Source organism: Mus pahari, chromosome 3, assembly GCF_900095145.1.
Source record: "Mus pahari chromosome 3, PAHARI_EIJ_v1.1, whole genome shotgun sequence".
NCBI lineage: Eukaryota > Metazoa > Chordata > Mammalia > Rodentia > Muridae > Mus > Mus pahari.
Window position 1 is genome coordinate 28459590 of NC_034592.1, and position 12198 is coordinate 28471787.

At 37.2% G+C, this 12198-nt stretch overlaps 1 protein-coding gene across 4 annotated transcripts in view; it reads right to left on the reverse strand.

Moving 5' to 3' along the window:
* The window catches only part of Lrp1b (LDL receptor related protein 1B), a 1962444-nt gene that overhangs the window by 665632 nt on the left and 1284614 nt on the right, over positions 1 to 12198 (reverse strand). For all 4 annotated transcript variants that reach the window (XM_021192210.2, XM_029535926.1, XM_029535925.1 and 1 more), the window contains exons 25-27: positions 10680 to 10884; positions 3477 to 3641; positions 2970 to 3214 (exon numbers count right to left, since the gene is read on the reverse strand). In XM_021192210.2, the coding sequence (XP_021047869.1) occupies positions 2970 to 3214; positions 3477 to 3641; positions 10680 to 10884 (615 nt within the window). The remainder of the gene's footprint in view (positions 1 to 2969; positions 3215 to 3476; positions 3642 to 10679; positions 10885 to 12198) is intronic.

Below are 12198 nucleotides of genomic sequence, written 5' to 3' on the forward strand. Positions count from 1 at the left end.
GCTATCTCAGCTTCCATAATTACATATAGCAATACAAAGAAGTAAGTCAGCTTCCTCTCTCATGTATATGTGTGTGTGTGTGTGTGTGTATTTAGTATATGTATGGATTATAATATATAATGTGTATAATTTTAATGTATATAATAATATATAATATATGTAATTCTTCAAGTACATACTTATATATAAATACTATTCTAAAAATTTTTTGTATTAGCTCATGTTTAATACATTTCATTAAATACTAAAATACTAGATCATCTGATGTGCACATTATCATCTACAGTATCTACAGCTGACAAATGAAAAGATGCACAAAGGGTTTAAATAAGAAGGTAATAATGTTCAATAATATGTGCATAGCATATTAATTTAGACTTAAGATATTCATTATTCCTCCATCATGTCTTATATCTTTGCTGCTGTTGTTTGTGGTGGAAAAAAAATGTCTTATGTAGTCCATACATGCCTTAAGCTCCTGCTTCTCCTGTCCTATCATTGAGTAGAAAGAAACTAGTTTTTCAAAATGTCTAAACCTAGTACCTGAACTGAAAATTTACAGAAGTAATGAGTACTTGCTTGTAAAGAAACTGCTGTCAGTGCCTGTGTGATTTTCTTACATGAAAACACTTGGAAGCTCAAGGTATTCGCAATATTAATTTATTTAATTTGGGGCCTATGTTTTTCATTGTTTTTAATGAATAGTGTGTTTTGCCACATCCTACTGGGATCTTCATAAGAATATTCACCAGATATGAGGAATGCTCATTTATTACTATGTGAATGTTGGGCCTCTGTCACCATAGCATTGTTAATTCCCTTCTTGACAATAGCAAAATGGTAGCCCTAGCCTGGGTTTTCTTCCTCAGATGGTGAAGTGTTGTTTCACTGAGCTGGATGTACAGCGCAGATAATGACTACTGGATACTCTGTGATCCTCACACGTGGAGTGAGAGGTCAGTAAAACATATTCTGTTCACTCAGAATGACTGAATTTCATTTAGGAAATAGCGTAATAACATTCACTAGGTGTCAATAAAAACTCCATCTCTTTGAGCCCTGAGAGACTACTTTAAATTAGACTGGCACAATAGTCTCTGTTGTATATGATTAAGAGAACTCACAGGTAAACCATTTTCATTTAAGTAAGCCTACTAAAAACACTTTTCACAAACCAGCCAAATCACTACTACTCTCCCATATATAAAAATTGTTACAATATCATTTTTCATAATCAGTGAATTTAAGAAAGCTTATACTGATGTGTGAAAATCTGTTTCCTTTGCATATATATCCACTTTAAGAAAAGAAATTAATAGATAACATAAACAAAACCATTTCTTATCATCATTATTAAATAGCTTTAAGACTAAAGATACAGTTCCTACAAAACATCATATTTATGGAGACAAAATTACAGCTGTGTCATATTTTCATAGTTATTTAAATTATATTAATTTTATCATGTGGATGCATTTCAGGCACACTCTGTTCTGACCCTTATGTTGAAGAAAGTACTTAGAGATGACTTCATTATACCAATGACATTTTGCTTGTCAGAATCATGATTTCCTGTTTATTCATGTTTACATAAATTTAGTATATTACTAAATACTTGTTAGGCCAGAATATTACAAAAACCCTTTAAGTGGAAAATGATTAGGCTCTGGACTTCCTCTAATGTAGCATTAGTGTGCAAACTATATATGGTGTGAAGTTTGCCAAGCATGGCCAGAAAGCACAGGCCAGGGTGAGCCGAAACTAATGCAGCAAAGAGACAGATAATAGAGAACTGAGGCTGAGAAATAGAAAGAAACTGGAAAGACCTAGCCCCACTCAGGTTGCAGTGCGAGGGCACAGAAAATGTACACACAAGCACAACTGATGGAAGAAATATTGTTCAGGGATAATGAAGGCTAAGTTCTGGAGATAAAGTTTTTTTTCTCATCCGCAGAAGCCACAGGTTTTAGTCAGTATTAGAACAAGACAATAGAACGTGAATTCAGAATTAGGCTTAACATGTGAACTAAAGACCAGACAGGGTAAACCACCCATGAAGGAAAAAAGAAGCTATGTATCTGTAGGTGAGGTAGCATCGTCTCAGACTCATGTTTAAAATACTTACAATAATAACAAAGGGACCTTGGTACTAGACTGAAAATCCCACAGTGCAGGCCAAAGGATGGGGAAGAAGTATAACAGGTTAAGCTGCTGCTTGCTGTTGTGACAAAAGTCCATGGTATTCAAGAAAAGAAATGTGAGCCGGGATAAAAGAATACTTGCAAGGACAGAACAGAAGAACCTAAAGAATCATTACTACTGAGCCAACAGGTGGGCAACATGGGGAGAGAGGCACACCATTCATGGCTCGTTCTTTACCATTCAGCTCCCTGTAACCTTCCAATAAGATAACTAGTGACTACAAGTTGACTCTGGATTATTGATATTTTCTTTCTTAATCTGGTATTGGTTCAAAAGGTTCAAAGGTTTAAAAAATGTTCTTTAAATAGTGATTTGACTTGCATTACATGTGAATGGTCACATGCATCACATGTGTGAATGGTCACATGTGCACAGTAGTATGGTTATTCTTGGAATCCAGAAGAAGCATCTTCTGAATCTAGAGTTGCAGGTGATGGAAACTGAGTCCTCTGCGAGAGGACCACATGTTCTTAACTGCTAGACTGTCTTCCCAGCTTCACACTCAAGGACATCAGAGAGCTTTCCACACTTTCTTGTCATGTTACATCAGGGATTTAAAATTTCAAGACAGGATAAAATGTATTTTCTGAGATTACATTCTTCTGAAGGAAGAAAATGTAACAACCAATGTGGAAATCATCTTGAGCTCATTCACAGAAACCTAGCACTACTTGAAACATGCCATAATTAACTTACACAATTTTCTCATCGTCTGTACATTCACTGTCTCGGTAGAAGTATTTCCACATGGTTAGCTAAGCACCTACCTTGTGGCTGTCTACTGGGATGGTAAATCTGAAGGTCGAATGGCTGTGCACTCGTCTTCTGAATCACACTGACATTCTGCCCTGTCCACTTGTTTGCTTTGGCCAGTGTGTTGGTCCTCCAGTCTGTCCAGTACACCTCACTCCCATACAAAGACACAGCAAAGGGATGTGACAGGTACTCGTGTCCTCGGATAATTTCTATCATGTTTGTTCCATCATAGAAGGCTGAATAAATAGCATCTGACCTAAAGAAAGGTTGGTACATCAATTGTTTATCAAAGCCACTGAAAGAGTCTAGTGATAGAGCTATGCAAATGAGTTCAGTGATATAGTTATGATATGGGTTAGACAAATGATAATTAAGTATTTCTATGGACTTATATCTAATATTTTCCAGGCAAATCAAAACCAACTCCCACAAAAATATTGATCTCAATACACTCTGACCATGTATTAGGATACTTAACAATGTAGTTTAAAAATGAAAACATAGGAAAATATTTTAACCTGGCATCTGTCCAAACTATTCTTCTTTCAAAGTGGTCCACAGTCAGTCCATTAGGCCATGCCCCAGTTTTCATGTCTTTATAGATGGTTTTTCTTCCAGCACCACTCATTGAAGCAGATTCAATGCGAGGGAAATTGGCATCCCAGTCTGTCCAGAAAAGAATTCTGAAGAAAGAAAAGTAATGCCTTTGTCATACTGTTTTATTTTCCAGGGTTTATCTCATATCTGCCATATGGGGGAAGTTTCTAAGGAAAATTTGCAAGAGAACTGCTGTGTTATCTAACCTAATGGCTTCAAGTCCGTAGGAATAGACAGACCATGTAAGTTCAGGCAAGTGCAATTACAACTTGTGGAATCTTTTGAAGAAAGAACTTGTGATAAACAGTAGAAGTTGGTGAGCATCCTTCTTACACAACGCTTTAGCGTGGCTGAGAAAGAGGCAGCCTCAGACTCAGAAAAGGGCAACAGCTCAAAAATATAATCATAGAGGAATGAGAAAAATGAAGTGGAATTGGGCACCGTTAAGAGCAGCAGAGCTGGTGTCACAGCATCAGGGAATTCTTGGGGATTTTATTCTTAGGGCTATTATCAAATCCTGAAGATACTGTGAACAAGGGCTCCTAAAAAGAATCTGTGTCTACAGAAGAACTGACAGACAGACTTGCAGTGAGTAGGAGAGAGTAATGTTCCAGTTCTGAAGCTAATTACCGTATGTTAGGCTAGTTTCATAACCCCCAAGAGCAACCATCCCTTGCCAACTATCCGTCAGAACTAACACACAGTAAATAATAGACAAAAACCTTGGGAATATATTAACATATACCCATTCCCCCTCCCCCCCCACACACAACCTCCAATAATCCAAACTAGGAATGCCACCATAAATCATCTGGCAACCTGCAGCAAACATTCCTCCATACTTTTGTGGCTTTATCTCTGATGAACTCACCAATGCATTTTAAACTTGCCATGAGATAAAGACTTTCTTTCATCTATACACTGCACTAAACTAAACTGCTTCAACATTGGGAAACGGAGAGGATGCTATGGTCATTCAAAATGGCTCCAGAATAAACTATTGCTTGTTCACTTTAAGATGGTTATTTGTGTGTTTTGTGTGTGTGACTATGTTTCTCAGAAGTTCATAATAATGTTCTTTTCAAAGTCATGAACAACTTTTGGGTATAATCATGCATATGCTGATGGGACAATTTCTATAAAAATGGTCAAATCGATTGTTGTTTGTCTATGGAAATATTGATATTATGGAAAGGAGAAACAGAAACAATATCACCTTGGGGTTATGGATTTGATGATTATTGAAGCTGAGTAATAAGTACTGTTGAATTTATTATGCAACTAATTTAAGTTTATGTGTTTGATTATTAAGAATAAATAAGTAAAAAATTAACATATACTAGGGGACATGTACAAAATATTCACTACTTTCTTAGTATTTTTAAAAGAAAAATAGATTTAAAGTAATATTTTTGAATAAAATACTAATTATATAGAATAATATTACATGAAAATTTTAAAAAATAGACATTTTAAAAATATATTGTACTAAATAGAACATGGAACAAAGCTTCATTACTATGAGGCTGGTTCACTCTTCAGTTAAGTAGTTCAAAAGGGTAAAATATTGTAGGTTTTGACCCTAACAGTTTATCTACAGTGATCTTTAGTATGAACCTGGGTACATGCATTTTAAAATGAGGTGGCTTGAAGTCTTATGTAATAACTAACTTTATTCAAAGTATCAGACAATTTGTACTATGATAGTTAAGAAAAGTCACCTGAATAAGGTGCCCAACCACAAGGACAGGTCACAGTGGCACATAAATAACAACAGCTGAAGTAAAGTCCTACCCTATATATTTAGGAGAAAGAAAACATGTTCCGGGAACATTACTGTGTTTTGAAGAAACTGAGGTCACAAGAGTCTTGTTTCCTTTGAGTCTTCTCACAAGCACTCAGAATACTCATTGGACTCATTCTTGGATATGTCCCAACACTAAGCATTTCTGCCCTCTCTTGGGTTGAGTCTAACATGCTAACACATTAACAAAAATACATTTGAAATGTATTGCCTTAACAAAATCCTAGTTCTCCATCTTTTAAAATTAAGGGTGTTGTCAGATAGCATCTAAGCCTTAAAGCAGAATTCTCCTTGTTTTGATTAACATGCCTAAATGACATGTACCCAAATTTGAAAACTTTCTTCTGGCTTTCTTTTTGGTTACTCTGAGATGTTTGTGAATAACCATGCACATGGGCTCCAAAATAAAAATATCTTATTCTCTTCAATGAGAAAGTTGTTTTTGTTAGTCTGTTTGCTTTTATATAGTTTCTGTTGTTTGTTTGTTTCTTTGTTTGTGGTTTTGAAGGGCATATCTTTGGGTTCACTAGAAAAAGCACTACAAGTTTTCAAACATGCTTCTGGTGGAGTGCAAAGGACAGACTAGAACATTGTGGCACTCTAACATCAGTGACCCGTGCCTTCATTTTGTCATTACACAGTAGTGTGTGTGTGTGTGTGTGTGTGTGTGTGTGTGTGTGTGTGTGCATGTGCGTGTGCGTGTGCGTGTGCATGTGCTTGTACAAGTGCATGTGCATGTGTCTGTATTTTGTAGTGACTACTGCTATTAAATTTCCTTCAATTTTAGTGGGGAACTTTAGTTCTTTCCTGGGGAAGAGTATGTTCTAAAAATATTTACCTTTAAAGTGTTCTTAACCTTGCCACAGCACAGTTAACACAACTGACATTCACAGTTGATATCACGGATCATTGTTTCATAAAATTCCTAGCACTCTTTTGTGAGTTTTACAAGGTGGTGTTATTCTAACATCATTTTTTTTTTTGCATTCCTTTTTAAATGGTAAAAGCGTGTTAGTATTTCAATGACTGCATTAGTTTCTCAAGTACAGGAAAGAGCTTACTATATATACTACTACAGAGATGCACAGTCACAATTGAGTTTTAAAGAGGAAATATGGGCTACATTTCTGTAATTTCCACATTCATGGATTAGTCTGTTTTCAGATTAAGCCAGTAATAGACTGTGAACAACCTGTACTATTGTAGGCTAATCTGTCAGGTCAAATAGAAAAGGGTAAAGGAAAAACATCTTTGCAAAAAAAAGGGGTTATCTTTATCTTTTAAAGCTAGCAATGAATAGAGATTACAGTAATCTACAGTATTCCTGGAGTAAATTTAGTATAATTGCCTCACCAATCCTCTCAATGACTGCTTCCGTTTTGGTCAGTGCTATCTTTAGAGATCAGTGACTGGGACATATGAAAAGTAAATGAAAAGAATGGAGACAGAAGCAGAATGTTCTGTAAGAACCCAGCATGAGTGTGGTAGGGTTCGGGGACATTGGAAGACCCCACACATTCAACAACTGACCATTCACAGCAAGGTGTTGCACATGTTCCTATCATCCTTCAGGGCACTTCAGCAAGCAATAAGTTCCACTTAAAATGGGATGAAAGAAAGAACTGGCTCTTGCCTAAGAGCCACAGGACAATCTGTAAATTGCTTGTCACTTAAGATACTGCATGTTAGGAATGTGGAGGGACATAGATATGTTTTACAATGTCCAATGAAGGTCAATATTTGTGAAAGGACTACTATTATTTATCATCTGTAAAATGTGTCACACAGACTTTCTGTGTTATATGAGATAAGCATGTTTTGTAGGGCTGATGTTATGAGTCATATATTTTATTGCTGTGGTAAAATGAGCAAAGTAGCAAATGACAAACCTTTCTTTTCATTTGAAATTGGAAACAAATTTTATAGTACTTCTCATGAAGTTTCCTTTTTGGTATGTTTGAGTATATTTATGGTGGTATGTAAACAAAGTCACCATACAGTATACATTTATTTGACAGGCATTGGGCACCTTCATATGCTCTAAGATCTGTGATGGACTTTAGACTTTGAAGTAAATTTTCTTGCCCTGAGAAAGATTTTTGCATCATTAAAAGTATAAAACTATGTATTCAAGTCATATTTCTCAACAAATCCAGGGAAATTTTCCCCAAATAAAAAGTTTCAAAGAAAGCTTAAATTATTTAGTGCTCATATCAATGGGTTCAAATTTCCTCACATTTCATGAAAGTCTTGAGAAAGAAATAGCAACATTTCTTTTTTATAACTACAAAATAATAAATTAAATCTAAGTAATTTTATTTTACATTGTTAGTTTTCCTGGTTAGTTTGAATTTGCAGCATGTTTGTGTATGTGTGTATGAGTTAGTATATTCCTTTGTAGATGCTATATGTTTGAGTATGTGATTGTATTGTATATGCTTGGAATATGAGTATATATGTGTGTGTGTCTTCTGTGTAGTATATGCTGTTCATGTTTGTGTTGTATATTGTGTGTGTAAATATGAGTGTGTATATTGTTTTATATGCTGTATGTGTGTATTCATATAAATGTGTTTGTGTTATATATACTGTAAGTGTGAGTTGGTGTATATATATGCGTTTGTATTGAATATGCTGTGTGTGTGATTACTGTTCTTACATTTTTACTTTAAGATGCAAAAACTCTAATTCTTAAAGTCTCAGAAGGTTTCACTAAAATGTCCAATAATGTTGGCACTATTTAAACATTGATACTAAAATTAAAATGTAATTTCTATGGCTGTGCTCTAAGGTAGTCAGATGAATTCACATAATAACTTTTCCATGATTCCTTTAAAAGAAAAATTTTAAGTAAAAACACTCTCAATTCTGAACAGCCACATCTGTCAGTTAGCTTCTAAGGAGAAGGAAGCCAGAGAGTCAAGTGTTCTCTGGTCATTTGTGTCAGAAACAGTTTGAGACATGTATCTTGCCCTTCATTTTATTCTTTCAATTACCTAACTAGTGCTGTGATTACATTAATTAACCTACAATGTGATAGCCAAACTTAGTAGTAGAAAACATTTTCTCTTGAAGGACTATTATACAGATCCTGATACATAGGACTTAGCCCTCAATCAGCAGTTGACTCTCATAGGAAGCCTTCAGTCACTGAAAAAACTGGTATTATCACTTAGTTTGTGTGTGTGTGTGTGTGTGTGTGTGTGTGTGTGTGTGTGTGTGTGCTTCTGTTTCCTTTTATTCTTTTCAAGTTGTATATGGGGGGGGGCACTTACCCTTCTTCCAGTAAATACAATGCTTAGGATATGAAATCTCTCAAATTGACTGACTTTACACATCATCTCTAAAGCTTCCTTTCTCTGTTGTGTTTCTCTCTTACAAACTGTACGTTGGGAAATGCTCTCATTTTCTTCCTCATAATGGAATGCACACTACAAATGTATCTCAACCCAACCGATCACTTTTTTGTTATCTGGAAAGTTTCTCATGTCTTCTTATTTCTACAGCTCTGGAAGAAGTTATGGGCAGGAGCTTCCTATGAGTAGGAGGTCACAATGGGAACCATGAGCTGGAGCTTGATGGGTGGGGCAGAGCTAAGGTCACCCATCTGCTTGCACTTGAGGTACAGATATTTGAAGCTAACTTCACAGTTCTTTTCAGGTGAGCTGCTATCACAGTAGCTAAGGAAGAAAGTATGCAAGGCAGAATATGGACTAAGGAAAACATTTCTGGGATAAAAGAATTATCATCTCTTGGGTTACCAACTTCAGCTGTTCCAGTTTGAAAAGGAGCCAGAAGTGCAGGGTTTTAGGTAAAATTTACCAATATTTGAAGTATCCTAATGGATTCAGAAGATATTTTAAACCCAATAGAAGACAAACCTTCCTGATCAAGTAGTAAATTTAGTATCTCTTCTCCAGGAAAGCTGTTCACCTTTTAAAGGAATGTCTGCACTGGGGAAAGGAAAAAGACACCCCGATCTACTGGTGTTTAAGTCCTTGGGATAAAACCCAGCAGCAGCAAAATATGGCTAGGAAACTCTACAAAATCAAGGGTGGGAGGCAGCTTTTCTCCTCTGCATCCTACTCAGCTTCCTCTTGGCTCACAAAAACTTATAATTCCTGAACTTTGAATTTAAGATATAGAGCCAAAAATAATCCTTTAAAAAATATTTTGCAGACTTGACAAAGCCTTCGATCTACAAGCTCCTTACCAGAAAAATAAATAATTCACGGGAATTTAGTGCTATTCTCTCAAATTGCCTGAATATTTCTTTCCCCCCATAGAATCTTATACTCTAAAGATAAAGATCTTAGAGGTCACACGTTTGCTTTCTCCAGAGAATGAGTGACTGAGCAAGAATTAGAACTCATTACTTCGAAGTCTGGTGGTTTTCTTCTCCTGCTTAAGAAAAATGAGCATACAGGCGACACAGCAGGCAACAGCCTGAGTCACTCAACATTTAACATTGTTTTCCAGAATCAGGTCTTTTCTCTCTCAAAACTTCCCAATAGTCAGCATCTCACTGCTAGACTCTTTTAAGCCTATTTCAATTTTCTTTTCAATTGACTCTAAGAACACACAAAATAAATAAAGGGTGAGGTGGTTAACATCTGTGACTATTCAGAACAAAGACTAGCTCTGGGGTTTATAGCCATTAGAACAAAATTACAGCATCTCTGGGGCAAAGCAAAGTGAAATTCATTAAATTACTGCTTTGGAAAAGAGCTGCAATTCTTTCCAATAGTGCTTTCTGCCCATATTTCATAGGACGATAGATTCTGCTTCAGAAAATATCTGAGTAAGGAACTCTGTAACCAAGCCTTTGCTAATTTGTTCACACTTGCTTCTATATATAGTTCTATGCTTGTATACACAGGTACCTAGACATAAATATACTGATGTATAAAATAAGCATTTTCACCTCCTCACTTAGAATTTCTATGACAAGGAGAAACTCTAAAAGGTACATTTTTTCCAGCTTAGCTGAGCAGGAGGATGAACCTGAATGAGGACCAGCAGTCTCAATTAACCTGGACCCCCGAGATCTCTCAAACACTGGACCACCATCCAGGCAGCATACATACAGTAGGAGACTTCTGGGTCTGAATTCAGTCAGGGAAGATGAACCTAATGCTCAAAAGACTGGAGACTCCAGGGAGTTTAGAGGTCTGGTGGGGTAGGGCATGCATGGTGGGGACATCCTCTGGAGACAGCAAGGTGGGGAGGAGGTATGGAATGTGGAACAGTCGGACAGTGGACTGAGAGGATAATAAAATCTGGAGTGTCAAAAAACAATTTTTAAAGGTACATTTCTTACCCATATCGTGGATCCAGTGCTATGGCCCTGGGATGCTCCATGGCTCCTGCTATTAGTGTAGCCCTCAGGGAACCATCAAGTTTAGACACTTCAATTTGGTCCAGATTGCTATCTATCCAATATATGTTGCCTGCTATCCAGTCAACTGTCAGGCCTTCTGGGGTTGCCAAGCCGTGTTCCACAACCACTTCTATGGCACTGACACCTGTGTAAAAGAGGAAGCCAACATGCAGAACCATTAAAATAAGATGCCAAGCCTGCTTGTGGTCACAGCATAAAGTGCCTCAGTTTTGAAGGTCCTAATAGAAAATGAAGCTCAATAAAGAAATCCAATGGCAATATTTATAATAACTGTGCATTCTTGGTAAAACTTTTCACTCTCACAAACCCTTCCAGAACTTCTGTTAAACACTGAGGTGATAGCAGTATGAGATACAAAATTGTTACTTCTTGCTGAGGGCCTTCCTAGCAGAACAAGAGACTTATTAAAACAATAAATTATGGTTGGACATTATGGGACAACTTCATTTTCTCTCTGATGACTGTAAGGCAGGTCCACTCAGGAGCACACGGGCTGCAGAAGCAGCACAGCAGCTGGGGAAGGCTCCTACAGGCCTCCATCTGTACTCAGGAGGTGGAGCTGATCCTCGGTCCTCTGTGTGCCTTCCCTGCCAGAGGTAAGCTTGCCTCCAGGAAGTGTCTGACCCTGGGACTCAGGAGAGATTGCCATTTTATCTCCAGTGACTCTGTAAGCCAGGTCGACTCAGAAGCACACAGTTGGCAGAAGCCGCAGAACAGCTGGGAAGTGTCCTAAGGTCTACATCTGCACCCAGGAGGTGGGGCTGTTCTGTAGCCCTCTGTGCACTGGTCTTGCCAGGAGAGAGCTGGTCTCCCAGGAGTGCTGGCACAGCCTTATAGAAGCCCAGGAGGAACAAGCTCCAGCCAGAGACAGCAAGATCATCTAACACCAGAGATTACCAGATGGCAAGAGACAAACTCAAGAAACTTTCCAACAGAAACCAAGACTACTTGGCAACATCAGAACCTAGTACTCCCAGCACAGCAATTACTGGTTACCCCAACACACCAGAAAAGCAAGATTCAGATTTAAAGTCACATCTCATGATGCTGGTAGAGGATTTTAAGATGTACATTAATAACTCCCTTAAAGAAATATAGGGCTGCTCCACATCCCAGTCAGAGGGCTGATGGGGAGGGGCAGGGAATGGAATATGGAATGAAAAAATAAATTACAAATAAAATTAAATTGAAAAATAAAATAAATCAAATAATGTAACAGGAAGAAAGAAAAAAGAAAGGAAGGAAGGACAGAAGGAAGGAAGGAAGGAAGGAAGGAAGGAAGGAAGGAAGGAAAAAAGAAAGGAAGGAAGAAAGAAGGAAAGAAAGACAGGATAACACAGGTAAACAGGTAGAAGCCCTTAAAGAGGAAACACAAAGATTCCTTAAACAATTACAGAAAAATACAAACAGGTGAAGGAACTGAAAAAAACCCAGGACC